This window comes from Halichoerus grypus, chromosome 11 (genome assembly GCF_964656455.1).
Source record: "Halichoerus grypus chromosome 11, mHalGry1.hap1.1, whole genome shotgun sequence".
Taxonomy (NCBI): domain Eukaryota; kingdom Metazoa; phylum Chordata; class Mammalia; order Carnivora; family Phocidae; genus Halichoerus; species Halichoerus grypus.
The window spans coordinates 3,414,378-3,437,398 of record NC_135722.1 but is presented as its reverse complement, the minus strand read 5'-3'; the positions used below and the strand labels follow the sequence as shown (position 1 = coordinate 3,437,398).

The following is a 23,021-nucleotide window of genomic DNA, read 5'->3' as shown; positions in this document are numbered from 1 at the left end:
CACTTGTTATACCATCCCTGGGTTGGTCTGTGTCATTGTCGCATCCCACAAACGGGGCACTGAGTCGCCCAGCCCCACAATGCGGGGACAAGCATGTGCTGGGAGTTGAACCAGCTGTGCCTGGCTCCCAAGCCTACGCCGCCCACCTGGGCCTCCGCAGGTATAGCAGGTAAGGCTCGGTGAGTGGGCCCTGCGTAGAAACCGCGTCCTTCTGAGTCCGGTAAGGTTTGGTCCCAAAGAGGCTCCGGTCCCGAGGAGGCAGCCAGCAGGTGCCTCCGGTCCCGAGGAGCCAGCCAGCAGGTGAGTTGCGCCTGGGCGCGCCCTCCTCTAAGGTGTGTGGACGTGATGTCTGGTAAGGGTCTGGCTCAGAACCTGATGCACAGTAGGCGTTCGATAACGGCCTTTGGAGTCCCCGGCGGCTGTAAGGGGAGATCTGGGGGCAGATGCCTTCGGGGAGCTGCTACTGCGCGCAGACGACCCCCACCTGGGCGGGGGCGTGTCGGGGGCGTGTCGGGGCCGGGCTCCTCCCGCACCTAGCCAATCGGCGCCCGAGGAGCCCGGCCCGCCCACCTGAGGGGGCGGTGCTTGCGCGCTCGGCCTCCGCGGCGCTCCTCCCGAGGGGGCGGGGCCGGTCGGCGGCGCTCGGCGCTGACGCTGCGCCTACGCGCCCGCGTCGGGCACGTTGACGCCGGCGACGCGCAGCCGGGCCCGCTCCTCCTGCGCTCAGCCAGTGTCCGGCCGCGGGCCGGCCTTAGTGACTGGGGGCTGCGGGCCCGGGGCCGGCGGGCGCGGGCGCGGGCTGCCTTCGTCGGGCCCCGAGCTCGCCCGGAGCGAGCAGCCGCCCGCGAGCCGCCGCGGAGCCTCCTCGCCCGCTCCCGCCGGCGAGCAAGGTAAAGGAGCGGGAGACCGAGGCAGGCTCGGGGCGGAGCGGGGCCGAGGTCGCCCCGGGCGCCGGCCCCCTCCCCGCGGCGGCTGCGCGGCGCTCGCTGTCAGCCCCCCGGGCGCGGGGGCGCGGGCCCGGGACCCCGGTAGGACCCCCGGCGGACGCGCCCCGAGGGACGGGCTCCTGGGGCCGCGCGGCGCCCGGGTCACCGCGGTGGCCGGGTCAGCCGGGTCAGCCCGGTCAGCCCGGCGCCGGGCGCGGGGGCCGAGGACCTGTGGCGGAGAAAAGTCGCGACCTGGGCTGCGCTCCAGTTGTCAGCGGTTCTCCCCGCCTCAGGGTCTGGGGACTCTGCGGCGCCCGGCGCGGGTGCGAAGGGGGCGGAGGTCGTTGTGTCGCCGCCCGGCGCGCAGTCCTGGGCATCGCCTTCTCGGGGGGTCCAGCCTCGGGAACCGGCCCTCCTTCCCCTCGTGCCGGCGTTATGTTGGAGACACTTAATAGCGTCTCCGTTCTCCCCTTTCACTTTTCCTTCCTTCCTTCCTTCCTTCCTAGCCGTCCGCGGCTGTAGCACCAGCTTCATGTTCGTTGTGAAAGTTTTCTTTCTTTCCTTTTCTTTTTTTCGGCTGTAAACTTACATAAGTTCGGTTGCCTGACCGTCGCACCTTGCAGCTATTGAAAAGCACCTTTCCCGGCCCTTAACGAATCCAGTTCCTTTTAGCGCTCACCAAATCCAGCCCGAGAATTCAGGGAGCCGTCAGTCCTCCTCGAGAGCTGACTGCACACATTCCTGTAAGATGCCTGATGGATTTTGTACTTGTCAGTTTTACTGGCTGTATGCTCCTTCTGTGCTTTTCCTGAAAAATGATTGGGTGGCATGTGTTTTGACTTTCTCTCCCCCACCGGGAAATAGGAAAAAAAAAAAAAAAAGGTTACAGAAGCACACTTGTTTCCAACAACTAGAAAGTACAGCTTTGCAAACAAAATGCCACAGGGTTTGTTCTTTATGTGAGGGGTAGTCTCTGGGGTCTTTAGCCTTCGCTGGTTACTAATGTGTTCATCTTGTGTGTTCCAGCACTAAAGATTCCTGGGTATATGTTTTCCCCGCTTATATTCAGAGGGTAACAGTCAGATCTGAGAATAATGAGGCTGTCTGTCAACCTTCAGTTTATTAGCTACACATAGCTATAAAGTTGCAGGTTTGTGGGAGCCTTTATTTTGCACTTAATGACTGGAGTCTGGGTCTTTTATTTCAAGATGATGTGCGAGGTGATGCCGACCATCAGTGAAGCAGAAGGCCCGCCAGGAGGAAGCGGGAGCCATGGGTCCGGCTCCCCTTCGCAGCCAGATGCAGATTCACATTTTGAACAGTTGATGGTGTCCATGCTGGAAGAGAGGGACCGTCTTCTGGACACGCTGAGAGAGACTCAGGAAACACTGGCATTGACCCAGGGGAAGTTACACGAGGTTGGTCATGAGAGAGACTCCTTGCAGAGGCAGCTCAATACTGCACTCCCACAGGTATGGATGCTTTTCACCTGGAACTCTACAGATTCTTTTTTTTTTTTCTCTCTAAATGTTTTTTATGGTATCATCTTTCACGGTGTTCATGTTTTAGACAGTTTGTGAAACGGTGGTTCTGGGTTTCGTAAGTCACATGCAGAGAGCGTTCCCGAGGGTTAAACCTCTGAGGGAGGAGGAACTCTGTGGTGCGCTTTACTTTAAACACCTCGTAACTCTTGTTCCCTTCCTCGGGCAGCAGAAGGAACTGTCTAGATTTGGGACAGTGCTCCGAAGATTTTGGACAAGGGCCATGAGGCATCCAAGCTGTGTGGGGCCTTCCGTTCTGTTGTCTCAGGCTTTCTTGCTGAACGTGTGTTTCTCATGGATTTTACCACATATCTCCCATTTTCTAATGAAATTTAATGGGCAGATAGGATTGCTCTCACAGGAAAGATATTTTTACAGTCCACCTTTAGAAGAACACATGTGTTTTGTAAATGAACTTTGTCATGGGGGACATGAGATGGAGATTAATTCCTTCGGAACTTTCTCTTGGCTGATGAGAATTGTAAGCTTGAAGTGACACCGAAGTCGTTCATCTGAGTATATGACATTTGGACTGGTGTTTCAGAGCCTCTTCTTGTGGAGCCGAGTGAGAACGTAATGATAGGTGAGGGGAGAATGTCACCCATGAAAGTGTAAGGCGAGTGGCACTGAGTGTGCGGGAGACACCGGGGTTACTTGGATGTTCACGGCCGCCTAGGTGCCACTTGACTTACCCACAATGGGCGCCTTTGTGGTCCTTTCAGGTAGGCCTGCATAAGTACGCGCTTGTGCTCCCGCCATCGGTCTGCAGTGCTAAATTAGTAAATGAGTAATTGCTAGCCCCAATGCGTTTCTTGGCTGTAGTCAGTTCTCCTGAAAGATTGATAAGCCAAGCGTTTGCATTTCCTTTTTAGCAGTAATAATCTGGCGTTCGTGCTGTAGTGCTCCTTTTCCGTGGGCTCAGAGAACCATCACGGTCTTTCTCGTGCAAGCCTCACAAATGATGTAGTTTGCGTAGGTCAGGTTTTATTACCACGAGCTCAAAAGCATGGGCCAAATGATGCTCCATCAGGATTTTAGCGTACTTGTAAATTTTTCAGTGGTTTTGTTTGTTTTTTGTGATTGTTATTTGTTTTAGTGAAATTTGAGGCCGTGCACCGAAGTGCGTATCAAATACTTAAGTATTTGATCATGTAGATTTTTGAAAGAGCACACACGACCTAACAGAAGGGACAGGGGTTTTGTGCAGTGGAGGGCGTGACCCCACACCATTGCTCAGTGATTTGTTTTTAGCTACTGCTCAGTGTCATGTAGCCTGGAAGCTCTTTGTTGAGTGGAGAGTGCAACCTGGCCTCCCTGCCTCCCCACCTGAGCACCTCGCCACCTCCCTGGCCTCCTCGCCTCCCTGCCTCTCCACCTCCCCACCTCCCTACCTCCCTGGGCTCCCCTCCTCCCTGCCTCCCCTCCAGGCCTGAGCACCTGAGACCAGCATTTCAGAAACACGGGAACCATTAGGTAAACTGTCTCGGACCTTCCTTTTCTCTGGTGTTTGACTCGTGTCAGGTGGCCGAGAGTGTGGCCAGACAGGATGTGAGTAAGGGCATTTGTACTACTACCACGTTGTATAAGCAAGTGATGACATACATTAACAAACCTTAACTGTAACATAATCAGAAAAACTCACAATGGCGAGTATACATCTCAGAGACTTTTTTCACTTAGTGAGCACATGCTTGTAACCACCACCTAGATGAAGAAACAGAACATTACCAAGTTTCCCAGAAGCCCCCTCCTACCCACTCCCCGTAACTGTGCCCCAAACCTACCCATGGTCTTGACTTTTCGCCGTTGACTGGTTTGGTATGCTCTTGACTTCATGTAAATGAAACAGTCATTCAGCATCATGTTGATGAGATGCGTCTGTTTGGCCTCGTGTAGCTCTGTTCTTTCCCATTGCTGTCTAGTCCCTGGTGTGTGAAAATACCTTAGTTTATTCTTTCTGCTGGGCATGGGTATTCACGAATGCTGCCCCTGACTATTCTTGCTTGTCTGTTGGTACAGATATGTATACATTTCTGTTGAGTGTACTCAAAGCAGCAGCATCGCTGAGTGATGGCGTGTGTGTGTGTTCACCCCCACGCACGGTATGTGAGCACTCAGTGGCTGTCTGACCCTTGGTTTTGTCAGTTCTTGCATTTTAGCTGTCTGGTGGTTGTCAAGTGGTAGGAAGCTGAGTATGGTGTGAGCTCGCTGCTCCCCGATGACCAGGATATGTGCAGGGCCAGGACTTCTCTGTGTGTGTTCATTGGCCACTTGGATATCTTCTTTTGTGAAATAATTGTCTCTTGCCTATTTTTCGATTGGGTTGTCTGTTTTGTTTTTTATTGATTTGAAGGAGTTCTTTTTATATTTTTTGAATACATATATGGATAGCAGATTTTTTTTTTAGCAGTCTTGTGTGTGTTTGCCTTTCATTCTCTCAGTGTGTTTTGATAAGTTTTTTTTTCTTTCCAATGCAATAACCATTTTTATTTTTCTTGCCTTCTTGTCCTGGGTAGGATCTTCAGTACGGTGTTGAATAGAAGTGGTGAGAATAGGTGTCCTTGTCTCACTGCCAGTGCCAGAGAACGAGCTTTCAGGATGTGACCATCACATGATACCAGCTGTGGCTTTATTGGTAGATATTTTTTATCAAAATATGAAAATTCTCCTCTATTTTTAGTTTGCTAAGAGTTTTTTTTTTTAATCATGAATTAAATTATATTAAATTTTCTTAAATGTGTTTTCTGCATCTTTTGGGATAAGTGATTTTTTTTTAATGTGGTGATTTAACTTTAAAAAATTTTTTTTTGCCACACTATAATAATCCCAACTTGGTCTCTGTGTATTCTCTTTTCGCTGGATTTTATTTGTTAATATTTTGCTTAAGATTCTTTCATGTGTATTCATGAGAGAGGTTGGTCTGTAATTTTACTTTCTTGTATTGTCCCTGTTGGGTTTCAGTATTAAGGCTGTGCTGGTCTCATAAAACAAGGTAGGAAGTGTTCCTTGTGTATTCCCAGAAGCGTTTGTGTGAGCCTGATGTTTTCTTCCTTCAATTTTTGGAAGAATTGATTGGCAAAACCAGCTGATGTAGGGTTTTCCTTGTGAGAAGGTTTTTAATTTCAGATTCATTTTTTTATGTGGAAATAGGATTTTTCTGATTTTATATTTCTTCTTGTATCTATTTAGATAAGGCATTTTTTTTTCCTAGGAATTTGCTCAGGCCACCCGAACTTTCCAAGTAATAAGTGTAAAGTAGTTCATAATATCCTTATCATCTGCAGAGCAGAATCCATTGTGATATTTCCTTTTAAAAATTCTTGATATTGGTAATTTGTGCTTTGTGTCTTTCTTAATCAGTCTTGGCTAGGGGATTATTAATTTTATTAGTCCTTTCAAAGAACCAACTTTGGGCTTTATTGATTTTTTTCTATTTGTTTTTCTCTTTGTTTTCTATTTCATTAATTTCTGTCCTTTATTTCTCCATCTACTTTGTGTTTTGTTTGCTGTTCTTTTTTCCACTTCTTCAGCTAAATACTTAGCTTGATTTTTAGCCTTTCTTCTTTTCCAGTATATGTATTTTAAAGCTATAAGTTTCCCTTTAAGCACGTTTGTTTATCCCACAAGTTTTGATAAGCCAAATTTTCATTATCTTTTATGTAAAAATATTTTCTAGTTTTAATTGTGGTATTCTTTTTTTTATTCACAAAGTTTTTTAGAAGTATATCACTTCTGAAGGTTTAGGGGGATTTTCTAGTTATCTTTTTGCTGATTTCTAGCTTAATTCTATGAAGGTATCTGTCTTATTCTTTTGGGGTTGCTATCACAAAATACCATAGACTGGCTGGCTAATAGGCAACAGAAGTTTATTTCTCATAGTTCTGGAGACTGGGAAGTCCTCAAGATCAAGCATGGGCAGATTCAGTGTCAAGACCCGGTTTCCTGGTTCATAGACAGTCGGCTTCTCACTGTCCTCACGCTGCGGCAGGGGTGAGGGAGCTTGCTCCACCCATGACCTGGTCACCTCCCGAAGTCTCCATGTCCTAATACCATCACCTTGGAGATGACGAATGGCGGGGGGGGGATGTAAACTGTTAATCTGTTGCAGTCCCTAAATATGACCTGCATAGTTTCAATCCTTTGAAATGAGTTGAGCTTTTCTAGTGGCTCGGTGTACATTCATTTTCATTAAGTGTTCCTTGGGCACTTGAAAATAATGTGTATTGGTGGGAATGCAGTGTTCTGTGTTTATTAGTGAGGTGAAGTTTGTTAGTCATGTAGTTCAGATTCTAGTAGGCACATTAAATAAAGTAAGAAAGAGGTGAAAATAATTTTAAGAATATATTTTATCGGGGTGCCTGGGTGGCTAAGTTGTTAAGTATCTGCCTTCAGCTCAGGTCATGATACCAGAGTCCTGGGATCGAGCCCCGTGTCGGGCTCCCTGCTCCGCGGGAGGCCTGCTTCTCCCTCTCCCACTCCCCCTGCTTGTGTTCCCTCTCTCGCTGTGTCTCTGTCAAATAAATAAATAAAATCTTTAAAAAAATATATATATATATATTTTATCTAACACAGATATCCAAAATAGCATTTCAGTGTATAATCAACATTAAAAAACCTAATGAAATAGTTTATGTTCCTTTTATTATATTAAGTCTTTAAAATCTGGTTTGTATTTTATATTCGAGCACGTCTCAGTTTGGAGTAGCCACATTTCAGGTACTTACTGGCGACATGTGACTACAGATTGGACAGCCCAGCCCTACACCCTGTTGTTAGTTGTGTCAATTATTGAGATCTGTATCTGAGGTCTCCCTCTATGATTGTGGATTTGGGTCTTTCTCCTTTTCTGTTTTCATCAATTTTTATGTAATTTGAGATTGTGTTATTAGGTCTATTCAAATTTAGAACTCTTGTTTTCTTAGTAGATGGAACTTTTATCATGAAACATTCCTCTTTGTCTCTAGTAATGGTTTTGGCTGTAGAGGTTACTTTATTTGATAGTTGTATTTGCCATGTCAGTTTTCTGTTAGTTAGGGTTTACCTGGGGATCTTTTACTTTCACCTGTCTGTGAGCTTACCTTTTAAGGTATACCTTTGTGAATAGTATATGCTTAGTTTTATTTTAATGAATTTGACGATCTTTATCTTTTGGCTGGAGTGTTTGCTCTGTTTAAATATACTGACTGATATGTTGGTTTACAGGTGCCATATCACTACTTGTTCTTTATTTGTCCCACCTGTTCTGTGTTCTTTTTCTCTCTGGCTTTCTTTTAGAAGTATGAAGTGTTTTTTAATTGTATAGTTCTCTGTTAGGTTGTTGGAATATATATATTCCTAGATGCAGGGCGCAGTTTAAACTTAGGCCTCATTTAGTACTTTTACTACTTCCCTGATACTACTGTTTCCTTTGACACTTGAATGGCATTAAACTCCCCTCCTCCGTTTTTGTCACGGTAATATTTTAAAATTTTAGATCGTTTTTGGCCCTGTCATCATTGCTTTGTGCTGTTAATACTTATTAAGATTTGGGATGCCTGGGTGGCTCAGTCAGTTAATCATCTGCCTTCGGCTCGGGTCATGATCCCAGGGTCTTGGGATCGAGCCCCACGTTGGGCTCCCTGCTCCATGGGAGGCCTGCTTCTCCCTCTCCCACTCCCCCTGCTTGTGTTGCCTCTCTCTCTCTTTCTCTGTCAAATAAATAAATAAATAAATAAGTAAAATCTTTAAAAAAAAAACTTAACGAGATTTATTTTCCTAGTTACCCTTTTTGTCATAAAGTTGCTCTTTTTTTTTTTTAAAGATTTTATTTATTTATTAGGGAGAGAGAGAGAGCACAAGCAGGGGGAGCAGCAGAGGCAGAGGGAGAAGCAGGCTCCCCGCTGAGCAGGGAGCCGGATGCGGGACTCGATCCCAGGACCCCGGGATCATGACCTGAGCCAAAGGCAGACGCCCAACCGACTGAGCCACCCAGGCGTCCCATAAAGTTGCTCTTTACTCCTTGTTTTTTTCATATTTCTGTCAAAGACTACTTTTCTTTTCCCCAAAGAACTGCTTTAATATTTCTTTTAGTTCATTCATGTCTGTGGTTGGTGAGTTGTCTCTCTCTCTCTCTCTCTCTCTTTTTTTTTTTTTTGCCTGAAACATCTTTACTTTGCCTTTACTTTTGAAGAATGTTTCTGTCAGGCATAGACTTGCAGGTGGGTGGTTTTTTTTTGTTCAACATTTTATAGATGCCAATCCGTGATCTTCTGGCTTCCTCTCTTTTTCTTGAAGAGTCAGCTGGCAGTTTTACTGTTATCCCATTGAAGGCAGTATCTTTTTTCCTCTTGTCACTTTTAACATTTTCTTTTTGCCTCAGACATTCTTTGAGTCAATGGCTTGGTTCTTTAATCAGTTTTGGAGAAGTTTTGACTGTATCTCTGTAGATATTCATTATTCCCCATTCTGTCTTTCCTCTACTTTGAGGGTCCCCATTGGACCTTTTTACCATGTCCCATGTGTCTTTTGGGCTCTTTTGTTTTCCAGACTTTTACCTGCGACTTCTGTCTAGATTTTTTTTTTTTTAATTACTGACCTGTCTTCCAGTTCACTGATTCTCTCTTCACCTGTGTCTATTCTGATGTTAAGCCCACAGATTGAGTTCTTAATTTTAACTGCTATGTTTTTCGGTTTAGAATTTCTTTTGATTCTCTGAAATTTCCCATTTGTCAAGTATATGTTTGAAAAGTTGATGTGTGCATCTGATAACTCCAGTATATGTGTCATCTGTTGGTCTGTTTCTGTTCTTTTTTCTTTTGGCCTATATGCTGTTATATCTGTCCATCCTTCCCTTGTTTCCTTCCTTCCTTCCTGAGTGTTGGATATTGTGTATGAAAAGCTGTAGAGGCTCTGGGTGAGGCTGTCTTCCTTGAGCATCTCCTCTGACACACCCCAAGTGGGGCAAGTGTGAGTTACTTGACACTGGGGTTCAAGCTCTGTAAGCTGCCCCCCTCCCCAGCATGCAGCCCTCCAGGGTCTCCATCTGGAGGCCTGGAGCATTTCCCAGCGCCCCTCCTTCTTGGCAGGTCCCGAAGCCCAGTTCTTGTCTCCTGAGCACAGGAGGTGGTTGAAGGCTCAGCTCTCGGGGAGTGCTTGCAGAGTGCTGGGGTCACTTTCTGTGCCTCCCAGCTCTCGGGGATCTTCACCTTTAAGACCTGGCTAACTTGTCAGGCCTGCACTCGAATTTTGTCTTCCTGTACCCTTGGAGCTGTCCAGAGTTCTGTTAGCCAAGACTTTCTTCTTGGCTTTCTGCTATGTTTTCTTTCTGGTTTATTGGTATATTGCCCCCCGCCCCATCCCTGAGGAAAATCAGAATTGTCAAACGCCTTGAGGGAGAGAGCGGCACTCTAAATATTAGGGTCCCCTCAGTGGGTCCCTTTGTTTGGAATCTCCCTCCAGTTGTGGTTGCCTCAGTATCTCTTTGATGCCTTCAAACAGACTTAAAATTGTGTTCAGTTTTTCTGGTTCTTGGTGGGTTGATTTAAAGACTGTTTGTGTATATAACTGGAAGTGGGGGGAGACTGGCGTGCTCTCCGTATCTGAAGCACATGTAGAAGTCATGGTAAAAATGTCAATCATTATTTGGTACAGGAGAAACCAAACCCACTAGTCCTTGTATAGTACCCATTGTTCTTTTCCTAATCTAAGTCTCCGGTTTGCCCATGCTCAGCCGCCGTGCATGGAAAGATGATGGGGGCAGTGGCCCAGCCCACCGGGTGCCCTCCTCCTCCCTTGCCCGGTGCTGACCCGGGGTGGGCTTTGTGCTGACAGGCTGGCTGTGGCAGATAAGGCTAAGGAGGATGAGATGGCTTAAGTGACACTTATTCTGTGACTTGATCACAGTGTTTGATCAGTGTTTTTAAAAATTACTGCTCATTTAGTCTTCCCTCCAATTTCATTTAAAGTTGAAAATGCAGATTTTATTCTTCCAAGTTGAGTGCAGTGATTTCACACTCTTTTTGTAAGCAACAAATGAGTTTCTTAAAAGATATCTCACCCAGAGAATTCCAAGAAAAGAGAATCTATTCGGCTTGAATTGTGGGTGGGACCCCAGGTTTTGCCCATGTCTCTCCCAGAGTCCGAATCCCTGGGAGAGTGTTTCACGTAGGAGTCAGAGCACCCTGAAGAGTGAGGTCTTATGAGCACAACTTAGTGGCAGGTAAGGCCACCCGTGCAGGTGCGTTGATTGTCACCACAGAGGTGTCTGCTAGCTGGCACCTGGGCGGATTGGCAAGGGAGGAAGGTGGAAGCAGAGCCTGGCCGGGAGGATGAGTCAGGGCCAGGCTCTGTGGCCAGGGAGGCCATGGAAGATGCTAACACTGGCCACCACACCGGGGGAGGGACGCCTCTGCACTCTGCCCTGCAGCCTCCTCTGGGGGAGAGAACCGCGGGCTTTTCTCAAGCACTGCTGTAATGCATAGTGGGGTGCAACACTGCACCGTAATTTCATTGTTAGTGCTCTTCGCAAGGTTTGACCCCTTGCCAAGCTTAAGTTAGTGAGTACATTAGGGAGACTTTACTTCGTAATCCAAGTGAGGTGAAGTGAGCTAAAAGACTCCTCAGCAGGGGTAGATTCTAGTGATACCCTTGAGTTTTGGTAGTCCCCCCCTTACAGACTGATCTTCAGTAGGAGTAGTTGGCAAAACCCCTCTTGGAAGATTACTTACTTCCATTGTCTGGTTTATGAAACAGTTCAGCAGATCCTTCAAAGTATTTGGCCATTCGCCTCTCGTCAGCAGCACACTCAGTTTGCCTCTTTTTGCGAGCAGCCTTGTCTTCTCGTCTTTCTCTGTTGCTGCACCTGTGATCATCTGTGCAAGACAGGGCCATCCACTGCTGTTGGGCGCCTCCATGGCTCTACCCTGTTCCAGGCTCTGGGCTGTGTGCTCTGGGTGCCTGTCCTCAGCAAGCCAGCATACCTGCCCCTTCTCAAGACAGGTTCTCTCTGTGAGATGCACCTGAAAGCATGAAGTTGTCGAAAGGAAGGGCTGTCTGCTGGCACACTGTGGTCTGGGAGGGGCCTCTCGGAGGGGTCACGCTTGAGCCAAGGCTGAGAGAGTACTCTCCTGGCACTGCGACTGCAGGGACAAAGGCGAGGGGCAGGGATGAACTTGGCCTTGATTTAAGCCATGGAAACAGCAAGGTGAGGAGCTAGGCGTCAGTTGGTGGTTGGACAGAGCCTAGCCATGTCAAGAGTTGGGTTTTCCGTTTTATTTTTTAAGTACTGCTGAGGGCCCAGGGGCATTGTGGCCTCAGGGGGAGGGATTGGCATGATTTCATTGAATTTTTTAAGTAGGCTCTGCACCCAGCATAGAGCCCAATATGGGGCTTGAACTCAAGACCCTGAGATCAAGACCTGTGCTGAAATTAAGGGTTGGACACTTAACCCACTGAGCCACCCAGGTGCCCCCTGGTTGAATTTTTTAAAATCTCGTGCTGATGCTGCATGGATAATGGGTTGGGGGTGGAGACAAGACTGGACGAAGGGTAGACACCACTGGTTAGAGTAGTCCTTGCTAATGCATGGGTTGAGCTGTAAAGTTAGTGTGTTAGGCAAAAATTAAAACAGCTTAACATCAGCCATCTCATAAAGCACAGAACAATGTATATTTTTGTGTAATATACAGAAATAAGTAATGTTAAAAGCAGTGTGCGTAATATTTACATGTATGTGTCTAACGTATACGTTAAAGTATTTGGGTATGTATTGCGTATGTGGCAGGCACTGTTCTAGGTGCTGAATATTCAGTACATAGTAACAGTTACCTAGCCCAGATATTCTTGTGGTTGTACAAAGAAAACTAGAAGAGTAGAGAAAGTAGAGCTCAGTTGAAGCAAATGAAACGTGTGGACGGCGCGGCTGCAGGGTGTAGGCAGACTCGGGGAGGCAGTTTTCCTTGGGAGGTTCTGCTGCCCTCTGTTCTCCTTCATGTCTCTCCACTCCGGGTCACAGATGCCTTGCTTGAGCGCCTTGTGATGTACCTCCATTTGGAGGGACTTCGGGCTCCTTAAATTCAGCATTGATCAAAACCATCTCTTCCCACATGTGTGCCTCTTCCTGTGAATTAAACCGTTTTCTACCTGGTCAGGTGGTCTGAAACCAGGGGGATGGCTTTGCCTCTTTCCTGCACCTTGCTCCCCTTCCGGTCCCTAGGTCCTGTGGCCTGTACCTTTCCTGTCTCAGAGGCCATCTCTGAGGACTCTGGGGATTTGGACACTGTCTTCCATCAGGTGGAGTCGAGGAGGGGACAACTCTGGTGGCTTCCCCGGCCCCCGGTCCTGTGGCCCTGTGGCCCCGTGCCAGTCATGCTGTGTTGCGGGTAGCTCATCGTGCGCAGATCTGTTGTCCTCCTGCACCTTCCCTGTAAATGTGCTGTTCTGTCTGAGAGGAAGGCCTTTCTTACTGACCTTGTCTTCTGCTTGCTCGCCCTTAGTGCTGGAGACCACTAAGGCATTCGGTAACTGACTCTTTCTGGGGAACCAGTTTTGCCCTGTGTATGAAGACCCTCAAAAATGCTCGTATTCTGACTGAGCAGTTTTCCTTGTGCTGAGGAAAGTGTTCTTACCTGGAGGAAACCATGCTTATGCTATTTACATTTTTTTTCTTTTAAGATTTTATTTGTTTATTTGAGAGAGAGAGAGAGAGAGAAACAGCATGAGAGGGGAGAGGGTCAGAGGGAGAAGCAGGCTCCCCGCCAAGCCAGGAGCCTGATGTGGGACTCGATCCCAGGACTCCAGGATCATGACCTGAGCCGAAGGCAGTCGCTTAGCCAACTGAGCCACCCAGGCGCCCCGCTATTTACATTTCTGATTAGTTAGGACATCCTAGGAGTGACACCTGCCAGTTACAGACCATGTGAAAGTGTGAACACTGTGTAATGCCCTTCCAACGGGGGCTTGACGCCTCTCACTTTTGCCCCCCAGCCTTCCCTCATTCCCTCCATGCTTGACACTGCTTGGGGAGGCTCATGGTTTTCAGCAGCCCGTTCTTGTGGTCGGAGGTAGGAGTGGGCTACGGGGTGACCGCAGATCTCTCTGACCTGTGGGGAGCCACAGGAAGTCCCCTGGGGGCTGCATCGTCCACCTGGTCCTGTGCAAACCGGGTCCTGTTTGGAAGCTGCAGAGGGGATTGTCCAGCCCTCGGTCCTTCTTCCCGGACTGGCTGACCCTCTTCCGTGAAGAGCACCCCTTGTCGTCCTTCTCCCCCTTGTAATCGCTGTGCACACTTGCATTTGTGTTTATTCAGTGATCACACTCAATTATCATCATTATTCCTTAGATGCTCTGTTGTCCCCCTCATATTGGCTCCTGTGTCCTTTTGCCAGGGCCCTATTAGTCTTTGAACATTTCACTGTTTTCTGGCACACTTTGTCCCGGCTTACTTTGTGTTTTTCCTGCCTCAGATCTGAAATCATTCCTCTGAGGAGCCCTGGTTCCTTTTAGTGGGGAAATGATGTTCAGAAATCTAAATGAGCTAGGTGTGCTCATTGTCGCTGGGGTTAGGATCTTTTAGGTCCTTTTTGGAGACAGAGCTAGACAAAAATATTCATTGAAAGAGAAACCTGGATTTCATATTGCTATTCCATTCACAAATTAAAACTTAGTTTCCTCCTGATTTATTTTATATTTATGTCTTTTGTCTTATAATTTCTAGTGATGTCAGCATTATTTTCTTTATCCTATGATGGACATAAAGCAGTTTCAGCCTTCTGATACCATATTGGTATAATCATCCTACTGAGTGAAGTTTTAGAATGTCTTTGTAGTTCTTCTGGATCTTAGAATAAATATGTCATAAGACGATACAGTTAGAGTAATGGGTTTTAAAGCAGTGTGATTGGTCACATAACCACACGAAATTTGATATACTATTAGATTCATTTGTTTCTGTTTATTCCTAATTTTAGGGTTTGGATTTTTCTTTTGGAGTTGTTTTCAAATACCTAAAGCATTTACATGGTTTAGCAGTTAGAACTCTAGAAAAAGGCACTCTCAGGAGTCTTGTCCCCCCTGTCACTGAGTCACCCACCTCTAACCAGTGGGGTGGCCATGTGTCCTGGTTTGCATGAGCTAGTCCTGGGTTTTGCCTGTTCTTCTGGAGCCATTAGTAACTGTGTCCTGTTTCACTCTCAGAAATGAGGCACAGCTAAAACTTTGTTGGCACTTGCTAATGCTCATTTAGAGATGTGGACAAAATGTTTCCACTTTGTAGGTTTTTTCCCTGTAGCTAGAAGCAAGCTCTTGGCTGAATTCTCTAGACTGGGATTGTGGTTCATTTGGCAGGCAAGGTCCATCCATGGAGTTTTTGCTCTTGGCTGTCAGGGTCTTATTCTCATTTCGAGTAGGAAATGTCATCTTGCTCTGAAAATAAATTTGGGAACTTGAAGCATATCTTGCATTTCCAAGTTTTTCTGCTTTGCAAATGGGCTAATTATCCCTCCTGCCTATGTAGTTTGAAACCTTTGCCAATGGTAATATAAAAATTGATTTTGGGCAGTGGCATGCTGAAGTTGAATTGTGTGTATGAAAGTTAAGGTTCTCCGTGAGGCTCATCCATATTTCTGGGCCACTGATCTCTCTTGATATCTTAAGCTGCTGTTAAGAAGCTAGGGCACACTCTTCCCACACCTGCAAAATAGTTTATGGGGAAACATGGATGGCAGGTCAGGTCAGGGTGTCCTGTGTGGCCTGAAATAAACAGAGAAGTGGTGGGGAAGATGGTTTTGACAAGTCTGAGTGTTAATTTGAACAGTCTGATATGCTGTGAAGGGCCCCATTGGTGACATCTGTGATGCTAATGGTCCAGAAACTGTGCAGTTTACTGTGCTGTCCGTGGCTCTGCCCCCTCACCTCCAGCACCCACATGCACTGCAGGGAGGCAGTGGGCAAGCTGGCCCTCCCATCCTCCTGCTGTTTGGGCGGCATTTTCCCAGAGCAGGTGCATCTCCCTCCTCAAGCAGACGGATAGCTGAAAGCAGGCAGGCAGGTGCATGTCACTGCATCTCTCCTGCTCCGGCCTAAGTCTGCAGGCCGCTCCCACCCCCTCCCCCTCGCGCCCCAAGCTCAGGGTGGCCCAGCAGTCTGTTCCCTGAGCCCAGGGCTTGTGTGCAGTCTCTCCCTCGTGACCCCATCCCTGAGCCTCCAGTGTCCTTGTCAGTACGGGAGGGGCAGCAGCTTCAGTTTTATTTAGCAGACATTTACGAGTGTCTGCCACATGCGGGGCACTGTCTGAGGGCCAGGAAGCTGGCTGTCTGGGAGGTTCAGTAAGATGATAGCCTGCGTTGATGGCCTCGAAGCCTCCGGATAGGGATCGCCTCGCTGAAGCCTCTTCGCGATCCTGTAAAGTATACTTTGGAACTGTAAACAATACCGGAAAGCAGGTACCCTGTGTCACAGATGAAGAAACGGGGGCACAGAGAGGTTTGCGCGCCTCATAGGCTTTACCTCCTGCTTTACCCTGGCCTTGAAGTGGTCCTGGGCCAGGATGTCAGCGGGGATCCTCCCTTCTGCCGCCTGCACACGGGGCCTCGGCATTAGTGATGCACGCGGAACAGCTTTCTCATGTGGTGTGACCCGCAGGTCGTGCTCAGAGCTTGGGCTCTGGCCAGGCTCTCACCCTGCCACTCGCCATCAGAGCGGCGTCCCGGGCTGTGGGGACAGTGGTGTGAGCGCCCCCGTGACCGCGTCACAGCACTGACTGCGAGCCCCTGTTCTGCCTGTCCCCACTGAGCCGCATAAGGAAGTCTGGTTATGGTGAAGAGTGCTTCTCTTTCTGATTCCCAGAGGGAGCTGTGGCCAGTAGGGGAGAGTGCAAACGATACGGACACATACGATGTACGCGGTCCTCAGCGCCCCCCGGTGCCTGCAGTGTGGGGTACTGCCGGAGAGACAGCGTGCTGCGACTGAGCCACATGGGTGACATTCCACACTGTGGAGATAGAAGGCCTAGCTGCCCACTGCCCGGGTGGTGGGTGCAGGAGGGTAGAGTACTGTGAGGACTGAGTAGCTGGCAGTGTTTCTGGGAAGGTGGGAGAGCCCAGTCCTGCTGTGGGGGGCTCTGGTGAAGCTGCTTGTCCGCATGGCGCGTGTTCCCTCCCATTCACAGTCGGGCTCCGAGCGTGACTGGGGCCTGGGGCTGCCCTGCGCCGTCCCCACCTCCAGGAAGGCTAGGAGAGCCGGCGCCGGCTGCTGTCAGCCTCCCCGGGCCACGCGCTGCTCCTGAAGGGCGGGAAGGGGGCACAGAGGCTGGGTGGCCAAAGTTGGTGACAAATGGCAACAGCAGGACTAACGGGATTGACAGTGGTGCCTGTAAAACGGAAGGATGTGGTGTAGCATTTACCCCTGTGGCCGGTGTTCATGCGCACCCTGGCAGGGATGATCAGGGAGAATCGCTACGGCCGTCTACCCTCAGCCCCAACTTCCCTGGGAGGAAAAAAGACACTTAGCAAACAAGGACTGAACTGGGTGGATTGCAGTTTCTTCCTTCCATCATCTCTTCTATTGTATCACTGTCCTTTCTTACCCTTACTCCCTTTCCTGATGCCCTTCACTGCATTTCGAGGAGAAGGTACAAGAAAGGTCCACGGACGGGGGTGCGGCCTCTGCTGTCTGTAGTCCCCCGAAGTAGTGAGGCCCGGGGAGGACAGAGCAGGCGGGGCTAGCGGTGACGCATCCTAGTCGGAGGGAATGTACATTCCGAGGTGGTTTTCTTGTGCCAACTACTGAGATGCTTGCTCCCAGCAAGGTTCAGTGGTGAATTGAGAGATTGCTCCTGAGTGGCCAGCGCTGTCCTGTGTGTCACTGCACAGGACTGCTCCTGAAGGGGCACGGTGCTCTGACGATGTGAGGTTTTTTCCCGGAGATCCTGCGGTTGTTAGTAAGACAGCCTGTTTATGAGGCAGCCCCAGGCTGCTCCAGCCCATGGGCCGGCCTGGAGGCCTCCGAGTGCTGCCCACAGGGCTGCGTGGCGCTCAGCGAGCACAGTGCTCCGAGTCCTCGCTTGGAACGCGTGTCTCCTCTGCGCTGAAACACTCCCCGTGTGGCCTCCCTCGGCGGTTCCCTTTGAGGTCCCTCCTTGCTGGGCCTACGGGAGTGCTGCAGCAGGCGGCCCGACACACGCGGTGCTGGCGGAGTAACTGTGCAAACCGCCAGTCACTGGGGCGCCTGCGGGCTCAGTCGGTTACGCGGCCGACTCTTGGTTTCGGTTCAGGTCATGATCTCAGGGCCGTGGGATCGAGCCCACGTCGGGCTCTGTGCTCAGTGCAGCATCTGCTTGAGATTCTCTCTCCCTCTTCCTCTCCCCCAGCTCGTGTGCACTCTCTTTCTCTCTCTCTCAAATAAATAAATAAAATCTTAAAAAAAAAACCTGTCATTTAGAGGGAGCTCAGATTGCCTGGTGCTTGTGTCCACTCTTTGTGGGTTCGCTGCGCCCACACGGTTTTCCTGTTAGGGAACCTCTGGAAAAAACTGAGGGAAAGGAAGCACGTGCTGCACAGAGACATGTGGAGGTTGTTTTCATTTGAAAACACGCCCAGGACTAGGAGATATATTACCCCTCTGCTCTTTTCTGTAGTGCTTACCTTGGAGATGCGTCCACTTTGTGGGGTTAGCCTCCCCTTTGGAAGAGGAAACTACGTTTGTGTCCTCAGCCCCATGTTTGTGATGTTCCTTCCACACCCAGCCCCGCCTTTTGTCACGGCCTTTACACACAGCCCAGAGATGCCCCGCTGCATGTTGAGTTCAGAGCTGTGATCTTCCTTCCTCTCTCAGCTCCCTGTCCACCACCCCCCGGCTTAAGCCCCCTCCTCCTCTCTCAGCCCGCCCCCCCCCCGTCCCCTGTTTCAGCCCATCCTCCTCTCTCAGCCCCCCCCATCCCCTGGCTTCAGCCCATCCTCCTCTCTCAGCACCCCCCCATCCCCTGGCTTCAGCCCATCCTTCTCTCAGCCTCCCCCATCCCCTGGCTTCAGCCCATTCCTTTTCTCTCAGCGCCCCCCATCCCCGGCTTCAGCCCCCCCATCCCTGGCTTCAGCTCCCCTCCTCCTCTCTCAGCCCCCGCATCCCCCCCAGCTTCAGCCCATCCTTCTTTCTCAGCCCCCCATCCCTGGCTTCAGCTCACCCTCCTCCTCTCTCAGCCCCCTGTCCCACAGCACAGTTTCTGTCCCTGTTTTCTTTTCCAGTGTCATTTTTACTTCCTTTTGTATTCCAGTATCCTAGCTTGGGCCCTTTGTGCCTCAGGCCAACACAGTGAGGCTCTGCTCGCACCTTCTTCCTTTTCCAGTCCACCCAGCACACTTTCTGCCGCCCTCGGCTGAACCCAGACTTGCACGGCCAGGTTTCCTGAAGTGTCTGTCCTTGGTGGCCGCAGGGGCAAGATCTCTTTCAGTTTGACACTCACAGCTCCATGTTCTGGTGCAACTCCACTTTCCCACCCCATTTCTTCTCCAGACCCCCTCATTCTGGCCAAACCAGTCTGTTCAGTGTGCTCCCCTCCCCTGGGCCTACACGGCTCCCTTGTCGGGAAGTGCCTCCCCACCTTCCCTGTGGCACACCCCACCTGTCTCTCCAGGCTTGCTGTGGGCACCCCATCGATGCCCACTGAGGTTCAGGGGCTGTCCCACCTCTCAAAGAGGATGGGGCCTGATGCCCGGGGCTGCCTTTACTTTCTATTCTTTTATCTTTTCTCCACTCTTTAAAAATGCCATCAGTTTTAAGGAAAACACAGATGAAATAGTATTCAGTGTGGGACGCCTGGGTGGCTCAGTTGGTTAAGCGGTTAAGCATCTGCCTTTGGCTCAGGTCATGATCCCAGGGCTCCCTGCTCAGCGGGGAGTCTGCTTCTCCCTCTCCCCCCGCCCCACTCATGCTCTCTCTCACCTTCTCTCTCTCTCTCTCTCTCTCGAATAAAATCTTCCAAGAAAAAATAGTATTGAGTGTTTATCATGGTCATCCTCGATTGGCAGAAGGAGTCACAGAGAGAGCGCTCAAGGGTCTATGGCCTCCCTCTCCCTCCCCACCCCGCTGTCCCCCACTTCAAGCCTTGGGGTCCTGTATACTGAACTCTTGGCCAGGCTCTTTTACTTCTGAGACTGTCTGGTTACATGTAAACTCAAGAATACTGTTGATTTCTCAGTAGCATATGCAGGTTTAGTGAGCGCTGGAATGACCCCACCCACAGCAGCCTGCGCCGAGTGGGTGCTCAGTAGGTGCAACCCCCCTATCACCTCACACACAGTCGGAGCTGGGCTGACTCTGCCGGCATGGGCACTTGGTTTGGGTGCTTACCATCCTCTCGTCCCCTGAAGATAACATCCGTATTGAATTCTGAATCCCAAGCCACTTATTAACCCAGTGACCTTTGCACATCACTGACCTGCCTGGGCCTGTGTTCTGATTTGTAAAATGAGGTAATATGTGTGCCTTACAGGGCGGCTGAGAATAACATGTGGTAAAAGGTAGGAAACAATTTTGAAAACCATAAAACATTAAGCAAATATAACGTTATTGAAATTAATATTGTACCCTATAAGTACTTGGCATAGTATCTCAGACATCTTGTTTTTGCTCAGTAAGTTATTTGTCCAAATTAAAAGGGCTGCTCATTCTTAAGTTTGTGTATTTCTATCTGCTAAGCCTAACAGAGCCACAGAGAAATTCCCCAATAAGGTTCCTTCATTTATAGTTTTGTGCCGAGATCTTTGATTCATTCAGAGATACCTTCTTGATAAATTAGAGAGTAAAACATCTCTTTGGAAATACGGATTTTACACTATTCCTAATTTTGGCTTTAGACTGTGGAGGTCAGGCAGGCCATTTCTGATCTCATACTTTAAAGACAGTTTCTTTATGTAACTGTAATTTCTTGGCATGTGCATAGATCTATGAACTTAAATATTTGAAAATAAAAATTATTTCATACTCCAGTGAGCAAGAACAGTGCCAAAAAGCACATACTAACTTTATTGGGAAGCTTGAAACATAATGTAAACATAAAGTGGACGTTAATGTACTTCATATTGTTTTCATTTTATTATTTTAGGGTGTTTTTAATTTTTTTGAAGATTTTATTTATTTCAGAGAGAGAGCGAGCAAGCATGAGTGGGGGCGGTGGGGAGAGGGAGAAGCAGACTCCCCACTGAGCAGGGAGCCTGACATGGGGCTCTATCCCAGGACCCTGGGATCATGATCTGAGCTGAAGGCAGATGCATTATTGACTGAGCCACCCAGGCACCCTTTGGGTGTTTTTAATTTATCTGAAACTCTTCTTTTAAGCTAATAATGTAATGTTAATAAACAAAAACAAAAAAACTCTACCTAGAAGATTCATTCCTATTTGAATGAAGGATTTCTGCACTAGCTTTTTTATTACATTGGTTTGATTTTCCCCTGCCCGCCCCCCCCCCCACCTCGGCTCAGTTTTAAAAATTTAACTGTAGGGGCGCCTGGGTGGCTCAGTTGTTAAGCGTCTGCCTTTGGCTCAGGTCGTGATCCCGGAGTCCTGGGATCGAGCCCCGCATCGGGCTCCCTGCTCAGCGGGGAGTCTGCTTCTCCCTCTCTTATTCCCCTTGCTTGTGCTCCCTCTCTCACTGTGTCTCTCTCTGTCAAAAAATAAATAAAATCTTGGGGCGCCTGGGTGGCTCAGTCGTTAAGCGTCTGCCTTCGGCTCAGGTCATGATCCCAGGGTCCTGAGATCGAGCCCCGCATCGGGCTCCCTGCTCCGCGGGAAGCCTGCTTCTCCCTCTCCCACTCCCCCTGCTTGTGTTCCCTCTCTCGCTCTCTCTCTCTCTCTGTCAAATAAATAAATAAAATCTTTAAAATAAATAAATAAATAAATAAATAAAATCTTTAAAAAAAATAAAAATTTAACTGTAATGTTTTTGTCCATGAATAAATACACTTGTTTCTAAAATACATGAAATACAGATTTATACTAATATATGTGTGCATTCATATTTCAAATAGTCCTAATTGTAAGAAATTACTTGTGTTCAAATACTGAAATGCTAACAACAACCAAAAATAGTTTGGTTTGCTCTTTATCAGAGAGATAAAAGTATGTGAAGCAATACTTATACCTACTGCCCATGAGGAGACAGCACCTTTTGCCTAAAAGACATGCCTTCCAAAGAAGAAGGGAGCAATAGCTAAGCCAGCTGGACATTTAAACAGGAAGTCAGAGATGGAAATGGAGGATGCACTCACTTACCTTGTAAGAAAATGTGTCTCCTCCTAGGTGCACCAGGAGGAAAGAAAGCATAAGTCCACATAAAAACTCGTTCGGGAGCGTTCACGGCAGCGTTCTGTGTGACAGCTAGAAAGTGGAAGTGACCCAGATGTCCATCAGCAGGTGAAGGGGCAAGCACGATATGCTGTGTCCACACAGTGGAGTATTATTTAGCCATAAACGTGAATGAATCCCTGCCACGCGCTGCACCGTGGGTGAACCTGGAAAGCGGGATGCTGAAGGAGAAAAGCCAGACAAGTCATGGAAAGTGATCAGATTTCAGTGCGGGCAGGCCAGGCGAGCCGTCACGTGTGTCTCTGTTCTTGCCACCTGGCGGAGCCCCTGTAGCGGGTACACAGACCACAGCCTCCAGCGAGATTTTCGGGTTCGGCCTTAAATGGAAGTGGTTTGGAAGTAGCGACAAGCAGCATGCACCCTCCCTAGCTGCCAGGCCAAATAGACTTGATGTTTTTTAGAGCAGTTTTAGGTTCACAGCCAAATTGAGAGGAAGGTAAAGAGATGGCCCATGTGCCCTGCAGCCTCCCCCGCTGTGCGCATCCTCAGCAGGGCAGCATGCCTGTCACAGTCTGTGAACCCACGGGGACACATCATCGTCACCCACGGTCGCTGGTTTACACCGGGGCTCACTCTTGGTGGCACACATTCCGTAGGTGTAGACAGATGTTGTCATACAGAGTAGTTTCATTGCCCTAAAAATCCCCTGTGTTCTGCCTGTTCATTCTTCCCTCCCTCCTGACCTCTGGCAGCCCCTGATCTCTTTACTGTCTCCATAGTTTTGCCTTTTCCAGAATGTCAAAGTTGGAATCCTACAGTATGTAGTCTTTTCAGATTGGCTTCTTTCACTTAGTAAGGTGCATTTTAGCTTCCTACATCCTTTCTGGCTCAATGGCTCATTTCTCTTCATCACTGATTACTACTCCATCGTCTGGATGCCCCACAGCTTGTTCATCCACCGTCCAACCGAGGACATCTCGGATGCTTCCGGGTTTCAGCAGTTGTGGTTAAAGCTGCTCTTAACATTTGGCATAGTATGTTTTTAACTTAGTCCATCCACAAATTTTAAAAAACACTACGGTGGTGTTTTTTTTGTTTTTCTTCTCCAAATGAAAATCACATTCAGTTTTTTTTTGACAGAACAAGTTCAAGCTCACATTGGTAGCAATGGCACCTCAGTATTCAGCAAAGACTAGTTCTGCAAGACAAGACCGGGCCTGGGGGGGCCTTGCATCCTGGGCACAGGATCCATTGCAGGAGAGAAGTGGGGGCCCGGGATCT

At 48.7% G+C, this 23,021-nt stretch overlaps 1 protein-coding gene across 9 annotated transcripts in view; it reads left to right on the top strand.

Moving 5' to 3' along the window:
- The first annotated feature begins 669 nt into the window (after positions 1-669).
- PPFIA1 (PPFI scaffold protein A1) overlaps positions 670-23,021 on the top strand; it is a 90,629-nt gene continuing 68,277 nt past the window's right edge. For 7 of the 9 annotated variants that reach the window (XM_078057652.1, XM_078057648.1, XM_078057646.1 and 4 more), the window contains exons 1-2: positions 670-890; positions 2,135-2,398. In XM_078057652.1, the coding sequence (XP_077913778.1) occupies positions 2,135-2,398 (264 nt within the window). In that variant the 5' untranslated portion in view covers positions 670-890. The remainder of the gene's footprint in view (positions 891-2,134; positions 2,399-23,021) is intronic. The other 2 variants (XM_078057651.1, XM_078057650.1) reach the window with 1 other exon arrangement.